Source organism: Bufo bufo, chromosome 5 (assembly GCF_905171765.1).
Source record: "Bufo bufo chromosome 5, aBufBuf1.1, whole genome shotgun sequence".
In the NCBI taxonomy this organism is placed as follows: domain Eukaryota; kingdom Metazoa; phylum Chordata; class Amphibia; order Anura; family Bufonidae; genus Bufo; species Bufo bufo.
The window spans coordinates 472,128,565-472,150,183 of NC_053393.1; the positions used below are offsets into that span (position 1 = coordinate 472,128,565).

General features: G+C 43.6%; 1 protein-coding gene across 1 annotated transcript in view; it reads left to right on the top strand.

Moving 5' to 3' along the window:
- The first annotated feature begins 935 nt into the window (after positions 1-935).
- NUB1 (negative regulator of ubiquitin like proteins 1) overlaps positions 936-21,619 on the top strand; it is a 67,825-nt gene continuing 47,141 nt past the window's right edge. The window contains exons 1-4 of the mRNA XM_040434029.1: positions 936-1,134; positions 8,560-8,754; positions 15,735-15,823; positions 17,213-17,319. Of these exons, the coding sequence (XP_040289963.1) occupies positions 936-1,134; positions 8,560-8,754; positions 15,735-15,823; positions 17,213-17,319 (590 nt within the window). The remainder of the gene's footprint in view (positions 1,135-8,559; positions 8,755-15,734; positions 15,824-17,212; positions 17,320-21,619) is intronic.

Here is a 21,619-nt window from a genome sequence, read left to right on the forward strand (position 1 = left end):
CCTCCTGGGGATCCCCCTGCCTTCTTTTTATGTTCTGCTCACCCATTGCCTTCATCACAAAAAGACCATTCTGTGCACGGTGTACAGTGATAGTCTGAGACACCCCCTGCCCTCAGATCAACATAGACCAGGCATGCTCAAATTGCGGCCCTCCAGCTGTTGCAAAACTACAACTCCCATCATTCCCTGACAGCCTACAACTATCATCCTAGAGAAGGGCATAGTGGGAGTTGTAGTTTTACAACAGCTGGAGGGCCCCAAGTTGAGCATCCCTGACATAGACGCTTTAGTTTGGTTCGGAGGTAAAAAAAAATGTTTTAATCTTAAACCACACAGAGATTTTTGATCCATCTCTGCATTTTCCCATCATCTGTGTCTGTTTAGCTGCTTGACAGCGGTGTTATAAAATATTCCATTCCTCGTCTTCCAGGCTCCCACTGTTCATGACAGGTCAGCCAGTTGTTTGGCATTGTTCCCCATGGCTTGTAGCCAGTAGCCCTCTGCAATGTGCTCTGACTGGGCATTTGATTATTAAGCGATAAAGCACGCCCATCAGAGCTGGTAACGTCACCGAACACATTGATGGGCGGAAGCTTCCGCCCGGCAGTGTGTTATTGTAAACAAAAGAGCCCTTGCTCTGCGCGATCTGCTTGGGTGAAAATAAGGGTATGTCGGGTTGAGCTCTGAACCTGGACAACCCCTTTAAAGAGCATAAATAATCAAAACCAGTGGCTGTCACAGGTCTGTCCATGTGTTACAAATGTATTATTATAATGGAAAAATGCAACATCAAAACCAGGGATGGTGAATTTATTTTGAACATAATACCGTTAGTTTCTGCCACTTCTAGATATAAATAATTACCTATGAAAAAGGCTTAAAGAGGGTGGGTCACCAGACTAACATGTCTGTTTTGGTAATTACTTGTATTCACCATGAAGTGGGCGCCAAAGCCAATGGTTTTCTGCTGTTTGATCAGCAAACACCCGGGGCTAATGTCTATGATCGGCGTGGACTCTGTGGTAGCCTTGAGCATTAACAAATCTCGAGGCTACCACAGGAATACATTTCTATGGAGCTCTGCCTGTGACAGTGCTCTAGAGGAATGTTTTGAATCTCCTATAGACTGCGGTGGTAATTCATTACAATCTCTGTGAGAAACAATCTGAAAAAAGTTTATAATTTTTTAAATATTTTTAAAAAGATTCAAATCCCCACCCTTTCCCCATAATAAAAATAAATAAACAGTAAAAAAAAAAAAATAGGCATTGCCGCATCAAAATGGCCTATTCACTTTATTCTTTTGTAAAAATAAAAAAAAAGAATAAAAAGTTTTTTGTTTTTTTTTTGTTTTTTTTTCCAGAGAATGAGGGTAATGGGTCCATTGTACTGCATAGGGAACACTGTAAAAACAAAACCCATAAAACTGTGGCGGAATTTATTTTTAATTTCACCCCAATTGGAATTTTCTTCCCACTATATCGTATGCAATATTAAATGGTGTCATTAGAAAATACAATTTGTCCCTCAAAGCAGACGAGCCCTAATGTCTATCTGACCAGAAAAATAAAAAAGTTATGGCTCTGCAATGGAAAAGAGTGTAAAATGGAAGTGCAAAAGTTGAAAATTGTCCGGTCAGGAAAGCGTTAAATACCCTATTATGGCATTTTATGGAGTGGAGACCATCTTTCAGTTTCTTCATCAATTAGCCATGCACAAACTTAGGCTACATGCACACGACCGTTGTGTTTTTTGTGGTCCACAAATCGCGGATCCGCAAAACACAGATGGCGTCCGTGCGCGTTCCGCAATTTGCGGAAAGGCACGGACAGCCTTTAATATAACTGCCTATTCTTGTCCGCAAAGTGCGGACACGAATAGGTCATGTTACATTTTTTTTGCGGGGCCACGGAACGGAGCAACGGATGTGGACAGCACACTGAGCCAAAACTGCGGCTCGGATGCGGCCTTATATGAAGGTCTCATGTTTTATTTATAGAGCTCATTCTTTCCGTTGGGCACCATGTAATGCTTAAAGAGGTTTATATTGATGGCCTATCCACAGCCTAGGCCATCAATGTCAGATCAGCGGGTTACGACACCTCGCACCCCGCTAATCAGCTGTGTGGGAGTATCTCTGGCACTCAAACAGAATGGAAGCAGCGCTGCAGTAACCAGGGCCGTCCACTTCATAATGGATGGAGCTGTGTAGTTCTGTCGCTGGAGATACTTCCAAGAACAGCTGATCGTCCGCTGTGCAGGGTGTCAGACCTCTGCCAATCTGATACTGCTGGCCTATCCTGTGAATAGGCTAGAAAACCCCTTTAATTTCTCCTCTGGTTGCACTGCAGGGGATGTGTACTCTTGCTACCAGGTTTCCCTGCAGATTACACCTAATTACTGAGGGTGATTGTTTTATTTTCAGGCCTCTTGCACATGAACATTGTGCACGGGCAACGTCCGTGCGGCGGCCGGGATGGATCGAGACCCATTCAACTTGAATGGGTCCGTGATCCGTCCGCACCGCAAAAAAATAGTTCTGTTTTTTTGCGGTGTGGAGGCACACACAGAAACTCTGTAGTGCTTCCGTGGGGTTCCGATCCGTGCTTGGGTCCGCATCCGTGATGTGGAGTGCAAACGGGCTAGTGCCCGTGTATTGCGGAACCGCCGTATGCGGGCCGTAATATGGCCACGGGCACACAGCGTTTGTGTGCAAGAGGCCTCAGTGAGAGTCTCTTCAAGCCATGGCTCATTTATTAATGTGTGCTTTCAAATCTTCTGGACGTCAATGATTTGTGCAAATAAATTATAAACGGATTAACGTCAGCTCATAAATACAAGCCTCTCTGGCATTTCTGGCAGGCTGGCTGACGTGGTGACGAAGACAAGCAGATTATATGGCACTTGCCATTCTTTAAATGCTTGCTATTAAAAACAGACTTGTAAGTTGCTGGCCGGGTTAGCGTGATCTGTTCCTAATTTCACTGAAAATGTCAGTGCATTCCGCTATCGCTGATAATAAAAGAAATCTGCAAGTTAATATGTAAATGCACACGGAATAAAATCTGTTTCATTCATTTACATTTTGGGAGGGGATCAGTGGAGTCTTGCTGCAGTAACGTGAAACCATTGGCACAACAGTTCGGGGTATATCAAAGCAAAAAGTCACAGCTAAAATGATTGTTTAAAGCGTTTTTTCCGAGAATCATATATTGATGACCTATCCTCAGGATAGCTCATCAATATCTGATCAGTGGGGTCACACCCACTGCGGCCTCTTCATAGTATTCCAAGCACGCAGCTGATGCCGGCCGTACCTTAGATAATTGTTGGTGGGATCTGCTAACAATCTACTGTATATGGGGCAGCCTGTCTGTTCTTTAACTTCGTTAGAAGTGAAGAATGGACATGTTGGGTTTTCATCATTTTATGTGGCCCTCGTAAGATCTGGACGTAGAAGGACCTGCTCTCACCTTCACTGGAGGACATAACCAGTGCTTTGTGCTTGCACCCACACTAAATGTGGAGCTTGTGCCAAATGTCTCTTCTAGTACAGGGCTCTGTTAGATATCGGCTTGGTACACACACTACGGCGCAAGCGCCAACTGTTTTTGCTCAGACGGCCTACTAATGCATAGTACTATTGCAGCACTTTGCGTACATAGTGCCTTAACCACTCTCCCCTGGGGATCTCTCCACCCTGGGCAGGTGCAGTGTCTACTTTAAGATGCCAGCTGTCCCCAATCCACACTCGCTCCATACAGAGCGCTAGACGCCATTATGCTTCTGCTCAATCCACTATACTCCTCGTGGTAAGTTCTCTTCATTATGTCTTCCAGACCCTTAGGCCCCTTGCAGATGAGCGTGTCCGGATGTGTTGCGGATGCGTTCAGTGAAAACTGCGCTATTTCGCAAACAAAGCCATTCAGTTTTGTTTGCGATCACGCTCAGTTTTTATTACGCGGGTGCAATCCGATTTACCGCGTTTTGCACGGGCGTGATAAAAAACTGAATGTTTACAAACAACATCTCTTACCAACCATCCGTGAAAATCGCATCGCATCCGCACTTGTTTGCGGGTGAGATGCAGAATATAGAACATGCTGCGATTTTCACGCAATGCAAAAGTGATGCGTGAAAACCACCGCTCATGTATGCAGACCCATTTAAATGAATGGGTCCGAATTCCGTGCGGGTGCAATGCGTTCGCATCTGCATTGCACATGAGCGAATTCTCGCTCATGTGAAAGGGGCCTTATACTCCATTTCTCACTCTTTGTCTTCTGCAGGAGTGTTAGGCCTCTTTTACACGAGCGTGATTGGCTCCATTTTGCAAATTTAGTCAGTTTTGTCTGCGATTGCGTTCAGTTGTTCAGTTTTTTTCCGCACGGGTGCAATGCGTTTTTCACATGCGTGATAAAAAACTGAAGGTTTACAAACAACATCTCTTAGCAACCGTCAGTGAAAAATGCATCACACCCGCACTTGCTTCTGGATGCAATGCATTTTTCACTGAAGCCCCATTCACTTCTATAGGGCCAGGGCTGCGTGAAAAACGCAGAATATAGAACATGCTGTGTTTTTCACACAACGCAGAACTGATGCGTGAAGAAAACGCTCATGTACACAGACCCATTGAAAGGAACGGGTCAGGATTCAGTGCGGATGCTATGCGTTCACGTCACGCATTGCACACGCGCGGAAAACTCGCTCGTGTGAAAGGGGCCTTATATGGTGTCTCAGATTTTACATTTAGGGTTCAGCTAAATGGCGAACTCGGTTGTGCGACAGCTGTCACGCCCATGTATCACTGTATCGCAGTGTAACAGTGCTCCAATAGAAATGAATAGGGTCGTGGTGCACCACAACCCTAGAATCGCAAAAAATAAGAGGTTGGATTTTTTGCCATTCTGGGGTTGCGGATGTGCCAAATGTGCAGGTTGCACTGCGACTCCATTTATTTTTAAGGGAGCATTTCTACACTGAGATATTTGGATGCAGCAGCTGTTACGCCATGTGGCCGAACATTTACATTCTTACAATTATAAACGCCCCTTTAAAGGCAACCATGATGCTGATGTGATCCTCAATGAAAATTTATTTGACACCCCTGCTTTAAAGGGAACCTGTCACCTCTACTATGCTATCCTCATTGAGCTTTTATTAATGTTCATTGTGTTACCCTAAACATATACAGTCAGGTCCATAAATATTGGGACATGGACACAATTCTAACATTTTTGGCTCTATACACCACCACAATGGATCTGAAATGAAACGAACAAGATGTGCTTTAACTGCAGACTGTCAGCTTTAATGTGAGGGTATTTACATCCAAATCAGGTGAACGGTGTAGGAATTACAACAGTTTGCATATGTGCCTCCCACTTGTTAAGGGACCAAAAGTAATGGGACAGAAGAATAATCATAAATCAAACTTTCACTTTTTAATACTTGGTTGCAAATCCTTTGCAGTCAATTACAGCCTGAAGTCTGGAACGCATAGACATCACCAGACGCTGGGTTTCATCCCTGGTGATGCTCTGCCAGGCCTCTACTGCAACTGTCTTCAGTTCCTGCTTGTTCTTGGGGCATTTTCCCTTAAGTTTTGTCTTCAGCAAGTGAAATGCATGCTCAATCGGATTCAGGTCAGGTGATTGACTTGGCCATTGCAGAATATTCCACTTCTTTCCCTTAAAAAACTCTTTGGTTGCTTTTGCAGTATGCTTTGGGTCATTGTCCATCTGCACTGTGAAGCGCCGTCCAATGAGATCTGAAGCATTTGGCTGAACATGAACAGATAATATTGCCCTAAACACTTCAGAATTCATCCTGCTGCTTTTGTCAGCAGTCACATCATCAATAAATACAAGAGAACCAGTTCCATTGGCAGCCATACATGTCCATGCCATGACACTACCACCACCATGCTTCACTGATGAGGTGGTATGCTTAGGATCATGAGCAGTTCCTTTCCTTCTCCATACTCTTCTCTTCCTATCATTCTGGTACAAGTTGATCTTGGTCTCATCTGTTCATAGGATGTTGTTCCAGAACTGTGAAGGCTTTTTTAGATGTCGTTTGGCAAACTCTAATCGGGCCTTCCTGTTTTTGAGGCTCACCAGTGGTTTCCATCTTGTGGTGAACCCTCTGTATTCACTCTGGTGAAGTCTTCTCTTGATTGTTGACTTTGACACACATACACCTACCTCCTGGAGAGTGTTCTTGATCTGGTCAACTGTTGTGAAGGGTGTTTTCTTCACCAGGGAAAGTATTCTTCGCTCATCCACCACAGTTGTTTTCCGTGGTCTTCCAGGTCTTTTGGTGTTGCTGAACTCACCGGTGCGTTCCTTGTTTTTAAGAATGTTCCAAACAGTTGTTTTGGCCACACCTAATGTTTTTGCTATCTCTCTGATGGGTTTGTTGTGTTTTTTCAGCCTAATGATGGCTTGCTTCACTGATAGTGACAGCTCTTTGGATCTCATCTTGAGAGTTGACAGCAACAGATTCCAAATGCAAATAGTACACTTGAAATGAACTCTGTACCTTTTAGGGTACTTTCACACTAGCGTTTTTCTTTTCCGGCATAGAGTTCCGTCACAGGGGCTCTATACCGGAAAATAACTGATCAATTATATCCCCATGCATTCTGAATGGAGAGTAATCCGTTCAGGATGTCTTCAGTTCAGTCATTTTGACTGATCAGGCAAAAGAGAAAACCGTAGCATGCTACGGTTTTATCTCCGGCGAAAAAAACTGAAGACTTGCGGGTGACACCGGAAAGACGGATCCGGCATTTCAATGCATTTTTTTGACTGATCAGGCATTTTTAAGACTGATCATGATCCTGATCAGTCTTACTAATTCCATCAGTTGGGATACGTTTTGCCAGATCAGGCAGTTACGGCGACGGAACACTTTGCCGGATCACTATGCCTCAAGTGTAAAAGTAGCCTTATCTGCTCATTGTAATTGGGATAATAAGGGAATAACACACACTTGGCCATGGAACAGCTGAGAAGCCAATTGTCCCATTACTTTTGACCCCTTAACAAGTGGGAGACACATATGCAAACTGTTGTAATTCCTACACCGTTCACCTGATTTGGATGTAAGCACATCTTGTTCGTTTCATTTCAAATCCATTGCGGTGGTGTATAGAGCCAAAAATGTTAGAATTGTGTCCATGTCCCAATATTTATGGACCTGACTGTAAATTACACTTTTAATTTCATTTGCAGATGAATTCAATACGTATTCAGCATTTTTGTACTTCCCACCTTTTATGCAAATTAACATAAGAGTCATATCTTACTTGTGTGACCAGAGAAGAGTCATATTTTCAAGCTCTGACTCATCTCAGGTTAATTTGCATATGTATAAAATCGTTTTTTTTACACTGTAAAAGCACACAGAGCTATGGGGACTGGGTATTGTGGATGTGCTAGCACCCATTTAGCAACCCATGTCCTCAGCTCTATACCCATAATCCAGGTGACAGATTCCCTTTAAAGGGGTTGTCTCACGTGAACAAATTGCCTTTATCATGTAGAGAAAGTTAATACAAGGCACTTACTAATGTATTGTGATTGTCCATATTGCTTCCTTTGCTGGCTATACTCATTTTTCTATCACATTCTACATTGCTCGTTTCCATGGTTACGACCACCCTGCAATCCAGCATCGGTGGCCGTGCTTGCCCATTATAGGAAAAAGCGCCGGCCTATGTGCGCTCCTATGGTCCCGGCCCCAGAGAGGCCAGCGCTTTTTTCTATAGGGTGCAAGCACGACCACCACTGCTGTATTGCAGGGTCGTTGTAACCATGGAAACAAGAAGTATATAATGTGATGGAAAAATGGATCAAGACAACAAAGGAGGCAATATGGACAATAGCAATACATTAGTAAGCGGCTTGTATTAATTTCTCTCTACGGGTTGTCTGTAGGGGGTCTACAGACAACCCGTCTGTAGACCCCCTTCTCTAACTTCAGAGCCACCAACAATAAGCAAATAAACTCCCAGTGAACAGTTGTTTGCTGTATGAAATCACAGAAGAATGAGATCCAATATTGCCTGCGCCATGTTCGGACAGATGAACACAACAATCGGCGCCCATTTTTATTGGCCTATTAGATAAGCTAGTGCACAGTGTAAAGAGGAGGAATGATTGCTACCACAGTCGTTCCTCTCATATTCACTTCTAATGATTATCAGCAGCAGATTGCTGATTATACTGGGAAATGTGCTGCTGATAATCGGGTGTCTTTTATCCTGATGAAGGATGCAAATCAGCCGACAAACGCACATTTGTAACGTAGCAGGAGATGGAAACACCTTTACTGGTATTCTCACTGTAGTTTTATCATAAAATCATATTAATCTCACCATGCATAGAGAGAAAGTGACAGTCAGCAGCAGGTAAAGCCTTGTGGGTGTCTAGGACTGAGCAGCAGGGTCTCTCACTGCATTATGCTGCCTTCAGATTGGGCAGAGGAATGCATGTAAAAGGTTCCCATTATTTCATAAATTTTATTGAACTTTTTTTTTTATTCCTTCAGATAAGACCCTACAAGAGCAAGGTGTTTGCCACAACTCCAAGGTTTTAGTCCTAGAGCTCAGCTACACTGAGGAAGAAGCAAGGAAGCGGATGCACAATGAAGAGAAGGCGATAGAAGAACAGGCACAAAAGGATGAGAGTGTGACGAAGAAGATGATGCGCACAAGAAAAGGATTGGAGATCCTGGCAGATAGAGGTAGTCTGGTCTTATTTGGATATAGATAGTTTTACGCCATGAGCCCTCTAGACAGTGATTGCTAACCTGCCGTCATGAGTTAGAGTGGTGCCAGTTGGGGTCAAAAAAGGACACCCACACGCCTGAAAACTGTTCATTTCTATGTTGAAGTGGCAGGGCTGCAGCCAATTGTGTTCTCTAGTTCAATGTTATTAAGGTGTATTTAAAAGTCTATGTTTAACTGCCTTAAAAAACGTTAAACCCGAAAATTAATAGTTAATTACAATATGTCACATAAAAAGCCATTGGACAGCTTGCCCTCCATTGTATTGATTGAGGCTTGGATAGGAAACGGGTAAATGGATGGTGATAGTCTCAGCACATCTCTCCTTTACCCTATTGGCTAAGGCACACTCGGATGTGGTCTGAATGACCTTTGAACTCATCATGTACCGTAGTAACTCCAGACCTTAAAGGGGTTGTCCGAGTTATTAAAAAAAGTATATAGCACTGTAAATCTGATAGTCAGCAATATATACATAAGCTAAGCAAGTTTTAGGCAAAGAAAATCTGTATTTCCTCATTTCTGTGGTTCTCTTCAGGCCCTTTGTTTACCCGCAATAACAACAATCTCTGAGGTTTTCCTCATTAATATTTGTGCCCCTCCCGCTGCTCTGCAAAGGGAGTGAATACAAGGGCTGCCCTGAGTGACATGTCTGACTGCTTGGAGACTCAGCAGCATGTTGTATGTGTAGGACTACAAGTCCCAGCTGTACAATGACACTGCTGATACACACAGGATCTTCCCCCTACCTGTTCTTGTGCAATGCTCTGCAGTACTCCCCCAGTGTCAGCTCTGTGTCTGCAGGATGAGGAGGGAAGATTCTGTGTCTCTTCACTGCCTGCAGCTGTTCAGCAAAGCCTCCAGCCCTGAGTCTGTGCCGGCCTAAGCCTAATTCCCTATCACTGAATGGCTTGAGTTAAAGGTAATGTGTCGTCAGTAGTGTTGAGTGTATCGAACTTCATTCTAAGGGCTCATGCACACGACCGAATGCCCTCTGAGACATACGGTCCCTGAGCGGGCCATATGTCCCGGAGCGCCATACATCGTGCGCAACCAGCCCAAAGGTATGTTCCCATGTGGCAGATTTGTTGACAGATGTTTTTGTGACTGGAAAATCCATTCCATACTGACTCTGAATGGGCTTGTTTCTGTAGTTATGTGCATGGATCGCTGCGAGTCACATTCAGATGATTGAGGCAGTTACATAAATTTCTGCAACAAATCTGCCCCATGCATGTATACCCTAAAGTGACCAATGCAAACCTATGTGCACAGAACGTCACCACTGCACCCAGGAAGATGACTCCAGAAGTTGGAAGGAGCTGGGTGCAGAGCTGGAAGAAGCTGGCAAGAAAAGGGATGAGCATTGCTTCTTTTATTATTTTAGGCCATTTATTGGTGCTGCCCGAGGTTTTCTATAACTTGTACAACTCCTTTAACCCTGGGGCAAGTCAGTATCCAGTTATTACTTTATTACTCGTAAAAACATGTTGTGTCAGGCAGGTTTTCGCACTACTTTATCATGTGTTTTTTGAAAGTCTTTCCGTTGTTTGGCTTCGTAGGCCACAAAGTAACCAAACATGTACATGCTTCCAGCGACAACAGAGTGTTCTGCACTGCTCGAGACGGCTCCTACTCGATGTGTTCCGACTCCGATTATTTCTTTTTTAATACTCATTGGTGGCAACTTTTTCAGTTTTTGACATTTTAACAATTTAATTCCCGGTTCTTTACAGAGACTGAAGAGATTTAAAATAACCTGAGAAAACACTTATTTGTGTATTAAAGATGAGCCTGTCGGATTTTTCCATTTGAAATATCTGTTGTGTGAACATGCTCTTACTTCTTTTTCTCTCCTATAGTCAAATGAGTCTTAGGCTACTTTCACATTAGCGCCAACCTTCTCCGGCAGGCTGTTCCAGCGGGGGAACAGCCTGCCGGATCCGTGCTGCCGCTGGTGCACCGTGCTGCCGGAAGTCCGCTCCGGCCCCATTGACTATAATGGGGGCAGGCCGGAGGTCGGGCAGCAGCACAGCAAACATGGCAAGAGGTGTCCGGAATAAAACTACGACAAAGTTTATACAAGGCACTTACTAATGTATTGTGATTATCCCTACAAAATATTGTCGCAAAAAGGAGTCATGCAACTTTTTTCACACCACAAATTGGTCTAAGAATTTTAGTAAATGTGTCAACAGACAGATTTGACTTTGGGCTACTCCTAAAGGCATTAACCTGGCAGTCCCCTGTAAATGCAGCACAGTAAACAGTCTGTGTTCATTGCAGACAGCGAAGGGTCATTTCGGAGATCAGGCACAGGTCCGATCAGGCAGCGGAGAGTCACAATCCAGAAAACGTCAGTAAGTCTGTACACGGGCAGACAACAGAAACAGCACACCTTTACATAATAACATAGTATATAAGGCCGAAAAAACACATTTGTCCATCCAGTTCGGCCTGTTATCCTGCAAGTTGATCCAGAGGAAGGCAAATAAAAAGTGGAGTAGAAGCCAATTTTCCCCTTCCATTCCATAGTCTCACTGCTCTTACTGTAAAGAATCCTCTTCTATGTTTGTGTACAAACCTTCTCTCCTCCAGACGCAGAGGATGTCCCCTCGTCACAGTCCTGAGGATAAGTAGATGATGGGAGAGATCTCTGTACTGACCCCTGATATTTTTATACATAGTAATTAGATCTCCCCTCAGTTGTCTTTTTTTCTAAAGTGAATAACCCTAATGTTGATAATCTTTCAGGGTACTGTAGTCCCCCCCATTCCAGTTATTACTTTATTTGCCCTCCTCTGTACCCTCTCTAGCTCTGCTATGTCTGCCTTGTTCACAGGAGCCCAGAACTGTACACAGTACTCCATGTGTGGTCTGACTAGTGATTTGTAAAGTGGCAGGACTATGTTCTTATCTCGGGCATCTATGCCCCTTTTGATGCAACCCATTATCTTATTGGCCTTGGCAGCAGCTGCCTGACACTGGTTTCTGCAGCTTAGTTTGCTGTTCACTAAAATTCCTAGATCCTTTTCCATGTCAGTGTTACCCAGTGTTTTACCATTTAGTATGTACGGGTGATTTGCATTATTCCTACCCATGTGCATAACCTTACATTTGTCAGTGTTAAACCTCATCTGCCACTTATCTGCCCAAGCCTACAATCTATCCAGATCCCTCTGTAGTAGTATACTGTCCTCTTCAGTGTTAATTACTTTACACAGTTTAGTGTCATCTGCGAAAATTTATATTTTACTGTGCAAGCCTTCTACAAGATCATTAATAAATATATTGAAGAGAATAGGGCCCAATACTGACCCCTGAGGTACCCCACTAGTGACAGTGACCCAATCTGAGTGTGTACTGTTAATAACCACCCTCTGTTTTCTATCATTGAGCCAGTTACTTACCCACATACAGACGTTTTCTCCCAGTCCGAGCATTCTCATTTTATATACTAACCTTTTATACGGTACAGTGTCAGATGCTTTGGAGAAGTCCAGATATACGACATCCATTGATTCGCCGCTGTCAAGTCTAGAACTTACCTCCTCATAGAAGCTGATTAAATTAGTTTGACATGACCGATCCCTCATGAAGCCATGCTGATATGGCGTTATTTGCTTATTTCCCTTGATGTACTCCAAGATAGCATCTCTTAGAAAACCTTCAAACAGTTTACCCACGACAGATGTTAAACTTACCGGCCTATAGTTTCCGGGGTCTGTTTTTGGACCCTTTTTGAATATTGACACTACATTTGCCATGCGCCAATCCTGTGGAACGCTCCCTGTCAGTATAGAGTCCTTTAATATCAGAAATAAGGGTCTGGCTATGACATTACTTAATTCTTAAGACACCGCTGTACTTCTTCCTGGGTCAGACATGGCACTTTTAATGGGGAATTAACTTTTACATTCTGCATGTCATCTGACCGTTTATTTTCTTCAGTGACTACAGTGGATAAAAAAATATTTAATAGCTTTGCTTTCTCCTCGTCGCTCTCTGCAACTCCCCCTTATTACTCTCTAGAGGGCCGACACCTTCAGATTTATACTTCTTACCATTTATATAATTGAAAAACATTTTAGGGTTAGTTTTACTCTCTTTGGCAATTAATCTCTCAGTCTCTAGTTTGGCTGCTTTTATTTGTTTTATACATATTCCATTTTTTTTCCTTATAGTTTTAAATGCTATGGCCTCTCTTAGTTGGCTAAATTTAGCTTTTTTGAAGTTTTGGTATTTTTGTTCCTCCCTGTAGAAACGCTCTTTTGAATGATAATTGGAAGGTTATTACTTTATGGTCACTATTTCCCAGGTGTCCCCCAACCTGCACGTCTGTTGTTCTGTCAGGCCTATTGGTTAATACTAAGTCCAGTATGGCCGTCCCTCTAGTCGGGTCCTGAACCAGTTGGGAGAGGCAATTGTCTTTGGTTATTGCCAAAAACCTGTTTCCTTTATGAGATATACAAGTTTCAGTTTCCCAGTCTATATCTGGGTAGTTGAAGTCCCCCATAATAACCACCTCATTATGATTTGCCGCCTGGTCTATCTCGTTTAGTAGTAGATTTTCTGTGGACTCTGGTATATTAGGTGGTTTATAGTAAACTCCTATTAGTAATTTATTATTGTTTTTACCTCCATGTATCTCTACCCACAGTGACTCCACATGTTCATGTCCCTCACTTATATCTTCTCGGACTGTGGGCTTTAGACAGGACTTTACATAAAGGCAGACCCCTCCCCCTCTCCGGTTTTGACGATCCTTTCTAAACAGACTGTAACCTTGTACATTAACTGCCCAGTCATAGCTATCATCCAGCCATGTCTCAGTTATTCCCACTGTCATAGTTCTCCTCACACATTACTAATTCCAGATCACCAGTTTTATTAGTTAGGCTTCTGGCATTAGTATACATACATTTAAGAGGTTTATGTATATTTTGTACCCTACACTTTTTCTTTTGAGCTGTTCTAGTCCCTCCTTCCATTTTTCCCCCAGTCCCATTAACTTGCCCCCGGTCTCTATCTGCACTTCCTATCCTATAACGTAATTTCCTTCCCCCAGTCCCTAGTTTAAACAGTCCTCCAACCTTCTAGCCATCTTCTCCCCCAGCACAGCTGCCCTTTCCCCATTAAGGTGCAGCCCATCCCTATGATAGAGCTTGTAGCCAACAGAGAGGTCGGCCCAGTTCTCTAGGAACCTAAACCCCTCCTTCCTACACCAGTTCTTGAGCCACTTGTTAACCTCCCTAATCTCCCGCTGCCTTTCTTGTGTGGCTTGTGGTACCGGTAGTATTTTGGAAAATACTACCTTTGAGGTCCTTGCCCTAAGCTTTTGACCTAAATCCCTAAAAAAAAAATTTAAGGACGCCTTTACAGGATCTAGCAATCTAAAGAACCTATTGTTCAGGCACCCTCATACCGGGGAAGGTGTCTTAAAGGGGATTTGCCACCAAAAATATTCAAACATTTGAAACCATCACCTGGATCTGAATACTTTTGTTATTGCATCTAATTTAAAAATGTTGTATAGCCACTGAGCTATTCAATAAAATTGGTATAGTGCCACCTGCTGTTTGTTCTTTTTCTTATTTCTCCCTTCATCTCACTGATGTGGTCACACACACTCAGTTTAAATCTTCAACTGCCAGCAGCCATATCTTCTGTTTAGAAGTTTTAAAAGTTGCAGGTAAAGAGCTACAGCAGACAGGACATGCTTCCTAAGCTGTGATAGGGGGAGAGATGCAGCAGTAAGGACACAAACCCCTAAACTGTGATAGGGAGAGAGCTACTGCAGAAAGGACATGCCCCCCTGAGCTGCCAGCCTGGATGGAAAGATCTCTGGTTCAATCTGAGGAACAGGGATGGTTCTATCTTTATTAGAAAGGTATTGTTATGTTCTATATGATGTCTAATTAAAAAATTTTTTTACATCAATCATGGCATAACCCCTTAAGGACTTAGGACGGTTCATTTGGAAGCGGCAGTGCTGTCCTTGGTGCTGGCGGTGCTGTCCTTGATGCTGATTGGTGCATGGAGAGAGGCGGGAGATTCAAACTCCCGGCGCTGTTCTCTCCCCTCCTCTTTCTGCTGCTGCTCCTGCACCGTTCTGCACCAGCTCCTGCGATCCCCCCGTCGGCACCCATCACCCTCCAGGTAGGTTAGGGTCAGTGAGGGAGAGGCACGATTAGGCAGGGATAGAAGGGAGAGTTAGGGGGGGAAAAAAAACTTTATCTGATTTATTGTTTCTGGTGGTTGGGGTCCACAGCACTTAGCTGTGAGACCCTAGACGAGTGGTGGCGAACCTATGGCACGGGTGCCAGAGGCGGCACTCAGAGCCCTCTTAGTGGGCATCCGCACCCTGGTGTACCAGTATGCCTTAGATTTCCTGCCATTCATCAGCGCAGGACGCACTATGAACAGCACAGGCAGCGCATTGAATGTAGGCAGGCTATTATAGCTAAATGATAAAGTACATGGAAGATCTACTATACTGGTATTCAGGGTAAAATGCCGTGTTGGCACTTAGCGATAATTGAGTTTGGGCACTCGGTCTCTAAAAGGTTCGCCATCACTGCCCTAGACCCACCCAGGAGTGCTGCCACAAACCTGGAACCAGTGAGTTACGCAGCGTTAGCCGCAGGCCTCCACTGTAACAATGGCACACTTGATGCCAGCAGGAGATAGAGTAAGACCTGCATTTAATACACATCACCATCTGTCTGCAAAGATTTCATTCTAGGCTGTAGCTTTTACACCAGGCATTTGTAACTCCCACTACAGAGCTCAGCTAAATTGTAACATGTGTGTTTGTGCATTTTTTTTGTGTCCTGTAGCAAACAGCAGAACTTTGAATGCTGCTGTGAAGTATATAACGCAGGCTGCAACTGAGTACAGTATAAGTGATAACTCATGAAATACCATCTTTCACCAGGGGAGAGCTCGGACACCGATACAGTTCCATATCTGGAAATTGCAAACCAAACTGGACGTTCAATCAATATGCCTAAAGCAGCAAAAAAGGTAGGGTCAGCCTGCACAAGATGAATGAAACAATATCTAACAATATGAAGAAGTCTTTAATAAGAACCCTGAAACCAAAGTATGATTGTGACATTACAAGGGGACATACTGGGAGAGATTTATCAAACTGGTGTAAAGGAAAACTGGCTTAGGTGTCTATAGCAACTTTCACTTTCCATTTTCCAGAGGAGCTCTGAAAAATGAAAGGTGGAGTCTGATTGGCTGCTATGGGCAACTAAGCCAGTGTTCCTTTACACCAGTTTTGAGAAATCTCCCCCAGTGTTTCCCAGTGCATTAGACGCCCTCATAACGAATGCTCGGTGCCTCTTGTGTAATATTCACAGGGATTTAGAATTCACAGTCTCTTCAGGGCTGGTTTAGTAGCCATTCAATGCAGTCAGCGAAAATACCTCTTTATATAACCTAGCATCCAGGGCATAAGTGAGACATGGGGGCAAGGGTATTAATTGTGTAAGGACCCGTTGGCCTCCCGTTTATGCTTCAGTACCGGTAATTACATTTCCAAGGAAATGACAGTTCCTCTGTTATTTCTCCTACAAGTGGGTGTTCCCAAGGAGCATGTCACTGCTAACTGGAAACACCCAGTCTGATTTACTTATATATTTACAGGAGTGGTAACAGAGGAATGGCACGACATACAGCTCTAAGGAAGATGTTCCAGATACAATTATTTAATAAAACAAACAAGCCAAAAGAGAGAACTTGTCCTCTTTAAAATCTGTTGAGCTATGTAGGGGTTAAGAGCCATCAGTATAAGGGGGCATTCACATGGCCGTATTTTCAGTCTGCATCTGATCCCAATTTTTTTGGTATTCGAACCCATTCATTTTGAAGTGAACACGCAGTGTGCTGTCTGCTTCCGTATGTCCGTGCTACAGCCCTGCAAAAAATAGAAGATGCCCTATACTTGTCTGTTTTTCGGACAAAAATAGTAATTTCTTACAAAGGGCCGGACATGCTGATCCGCAAAATATGGATACAGTCTTGTGAATGCCCGCTAATACGGAGGCCCAGGATTGAGGAAGCCTGTGTGTGTGAGAAGTCTGATGTGTTATCTTGAACATAAGTAAAAGGATCCCTCACTTATCACATGTCCAACATCTGCAGTGTGAGATGCAATACTTTATCCTCTATGTATTATTATTATAGCACTTGTAGCAGTTTTATACAGTGAAGTGACTGACAGACTAATCACCCAGTATGCCAGCATGAACCTTGCGTGACAGATCTAAATCCCCCTCTAGAGTCCATCTCTGCAGTTTTTGCCTTTCCTTTTTTTTCTTCAGTTTTTTGGTTTTCTTGCCACTTAGCTCCCTGTGTAAAGATGCAGATTTCTGACTGTTGTGTTGCACAACCTCTTGTCCCCAGGCGCTCATGCTGGCTATGGGATATCATGAAAGGGGACGAGCATTCCTGAAGAGAACAGAATATGCTTTAGCACTGCCGTTTTTGCTGGATGCAGACAAACACTTCTGGTAAGAGCTGATTCACTCTTATCTGTTTACACACTCAGTTTTTTTCTCAGTAATGTTTTTCATCCCTGCGGCATAGTGATAAATCACAGGTCCCAAATGGGCTGTGGTGATATCTAAGAAGGTATTTAGATAGCTTCTTTTTTCTCTCATATTTGCATTGTGTCAGATATGTTGCAGTCTTTTTCTTTTCTATTTATCTAGGGCCTCATGCACAAGACCGTATGTCCTTTTTAAGTCCACAAAATACGGATGACGTTCTTCTGATGTCCGCGTTGCATCTGTTTTTTCCCGGTGGACTCCTTGACTGTAGAGTGGTCCCTTTCTGTAGATGGCGGCATTATTTATGCGCTGACAGGCGTGCAGAGGTGCGATAGCCAGAGTGGAGGACTCAGAAGCGCTATGGGGCTTGCCTGCTTGGTGGCGTGGTTGCGCACCTTAGGCAGTGAGTTACAAGGCCCAGGGGAGGAGCAGTAGCTTCCGGAAGCCTGAGTGGTTTAACAGGAAGCAAAAGACGTCTTGAAGGGAGGCCTGAAACGCAAGCGCCAGATGTGCGGGCGCTCTGTAATGACATCAGGGGAGGCGCTTAAAAGGGTTGCCAATGGGTCAAATGGGAATCGGAGGAAGTTGTGTCAGCTGTCCTGGTATAAGGAATATCTCCTGGCAGTGGAGTATTGCAGCCTGTGGCAAGCTACTATGGAAGAAGATAAGAAGGATATGCCTGATGATCCTCCCTCCACTCCAGCTCCGGTACCTGAAGGGAGGGGGGGGGGGGGGTGAGCGGCCTCTGGCCTTATTTTTCTCATTCAATGGTCCTGTGCTAAGTGTATACGTGTATATGTATATACTTTTCAGGGTAAACCCAAGAAAGCTATATCTAAAAAGAAGTATACGGAATGTGCCCTATGCAGATACCCTCTACCTTCTGAATATATCAAGAAGTTGTGTCAGGGTTGCATCGATAAAACCGTAGCGGAGGAATCACCGTACTTTTATAAGAACCTTCAGACGTTAGTCAGGTCTGAGGTCAGCTTTTTCTTGAAAAAGTTCGGGGGGCAGAAGGAGCATAGAGCTAAGCAAGTTCAGCAGATAGATTTGTGAGACAGGAGCAGGTTTGTTTTCTGTGGAAAATCCAGGTTCTGACAGATCATCTTATTCTTCTGATAAAGAGGAGAAAGAGATTGGAAGGCCCTTCTTTCCAGTGGAAGATGTAGATCGTCTTTTAAAAGCTCTTAAATCGACCATGGGCATTGAAGATTCTAAAGAGCCGAAGTCCTTACAAGATATGATGTTTGGGGGGGCTTGAAACGTCTCTAATTAAAGGGGAGTGGAATAAGCCAGGTAGCAGAGTTTATATTTCAAAAAATATTAAAAGAAAATACCTCTTTTCAGAAGTGGATTGCACCCCTTGGAACAAAGCGCCCAAGATAGATGTTGCCATTTCTAAAGTAACTAAGAGATCGTGTCTCCCTTTTGAAGATATGGGCTCCCTTATGGACCCATTAGATAAAAAAGCTGTTTTTTGAAGGGTGCATGGGAGGCGGCCACATCCTCTTTCAGGCCTTCTATCTCATCCACTTGTACAGCCCGTTCCTTGATTGTTTGGCTCTCTGAACTAGAATATCAAGTAAAAAACAAATTCCCTAGGGAAGAAATTCTAGCAGGTCTCCCTACCATTAAAAAAGCGGCCTCTGCAGATTCTATTAGACTGCCTGCTAGATCTTCTGCTCTCGCTAACTCTGCCCATAGGGCATTGTGGCTTAAAGGTTTGAGTGGGGATTTGCTGTCTAAGAAGAGGCTGTGTGCTGCCCCTTGTGAGGGAGAGTTTCTGTTCAGCTCTGCCTTAGATGAGCTGTTAGAAAAGGCAGCAGATAAGAAAAAGAAATTTCCTATCCAAACCTTTTCTGCTAGGGGAAGATCTGATCATCCATTTTGCTCCTTTCATTTCTTTCGAGGTAATAAAGAAGGAGACAAAAAAGACAGAGAATTAAAATACAGATCACAAAGGAGAAGCGGAAGAGCTTTTTTCTTCGGCCAGTCTTTTACTCATAAAAATAAATAAATCAGGGGACCAGCAATGACGCCAGGTTGCCTGTAGGAGGAAGACTAGCAAAGTTTCTTTCTGCATCGCAAAAAAATTCCAACAGCTCCTGGATCTTAGACACCATAGCTCTAAGTTTTAAAGCTAGAGTTTTGTTCCCCTCCTCCAGTAAGGTTTATAGTCACAAAGTCTGGGGGGGGGAAAGGACAGATTCTTTAGAACTAGAATTGCTATGGTTGCTAGAAAAAGAAGTCCTGATTCCAGTACCAGAGGGCCAGGAAGGAGAAGGTTTTTACTCTCCTCTCTTTCTAGTGAAAAAAACAGATGGTACCTTCAGAACAATTATAAATTTAAGAAAGCTAAATGGGTTCTTGGTCATAAAGAAGTTCAAAATAGGGACCATAAAATCAGCAATAAATTTACTATATCCCAATTGCTTCATGGCGGTCCTGGACTTAAAAGACTTCTATTTACATGTCCCTATCTATCGGGACTATCAGAAGTTCCATCGGGTAGCAGTAGAACTAGGGGGAGTTATCAGACATCTGCAATTTCAGGCCTTTCCCTTTAAACTGTCAATGGCGCCAAGGGTGTTCACAAAGATATTCTCAGAAATGGCAGCTCATATCAGGGAAAAGGATATTCTTTTTATCCCTTATCTAGACGACCTTTCGATAGTCTGAGAATCAGGGGAGGCCTGCAGGAAAGCGGTACAGGAGGTGTCGCAGATTCTGGAAGAAATGGGATGGATCCTGAACAGCGAGAAATCGAGACCAGAGCCATCACAAGATCAGCTTTTTCTAGGATTGCGGTTGGATTCAAGGACACAGAAGTGTTTCCTGACGGAAGAGAAGATCTGGAATTTAAGAGAAAAGATACAAGATCTAGCCCAGAACCCAAGAGTAACCTTAAGAAAAGGTATGTCGATTCTGGGGAGTCTGACTTCATGTATCCCAGCTGTTGTATGGGCCCAGTTCCATTCCAGAGGGCTACAGTGGGACCTGTTGACAGCCTGGGAAGGGGGCAAGAAACCCTTGGAATCTTGTTTAATTATACCAGAACAGACCATAGAGGAATTAAGGTGGTGGTTGGTAAGAGACAATTTAACCCAGGGGGCCCCTTGGATAAAAAATAATCTTTTATGCTTGACTACAGACGCGAGCCCTTAGGGATGGGGGGCCCATATTCTAGAGCGCTCTATCCAGGGCTTATGGCAAGTTTCCTATTTAAACAAACAAGGGGCTACCAGGGGCAAGGCCTTAATGGTAATAGCAAGCAAAATCCTTCAGTTGGCTAAACTAAAATTGTCGTTCCAATTTGCAGTTCACATTAAGGGCACAGATAATATTCAGGCGGATTTTTTAAGTCATCATGTTATCTTCCAAGGGGAATGGAGTCTAAACCAGAAATTTTTTAATGGGATTTCTGACCTTTGGGGGGTTCCATCAGTAGACCTGTTTGCTACTAGTCAGAATGGGAAAGTAAAGAATTTATTTTCTCTGTCTCCAGAGGGATCCCCTTGTGGTCTAGATGCCTTCCTGCACAGTTGGAATTTTCCCCTGGGGCATGCCTTCCCTTCCATTTCCCTTGAATCCCAGAGTCTTGCAGAAGATAAGGGAAGATCGTGCTTGGGTGATTTTAATAGCTCCCTTTTGGCCCAGAAGAACGTGGTTTACTTGGCCAAGAAAGATGTCTGTGTCGGACCTGTGGGTCCTTCTGGAGATCCACGATCTTCTGTCTCAAGGACCAATTTTCCATCCACAGATAAGGAGCCTCCATCTGACGGCATGGAATTTAAAAGGTTCCTGCTAGCCAAGAATGGTTTCTCGTCCAACTTTGTAAATACCCTCTTGAAATGTAGAAAGAGAGTAACAAATTCCATTTATGCTAAAATTTTGAAGACATTTTTGAGTTTTGCTGATATTGATTTTAGGGACATCCCTTCCCAGGTTCCGGTTTTCCAGGTGTTAGAATTCTTTCAGAAGGGCTTGCAGTTAGGGTTATCTCCCAGGACCTTAAAAGTTCAAGTTTCGGCTCTCTCGGTCTTGTTTAATGAAAACTTGTCATCAGATCCGTGGATATCTAGATTTTTCAGATCCATCTCCCGTTCTTCTCTTAATCTTGCACTCAAGATAGCCCCTTGGGATTTAAATTTGGTCTTAAACGCCTTAATAAGACATACCTTTGAGCCTATTGAGGAAGTTTTCTTAAAGCATGTATCCTTTAGGATATGTCTTTTAGTAGCTCTGACTGGCCCATAGG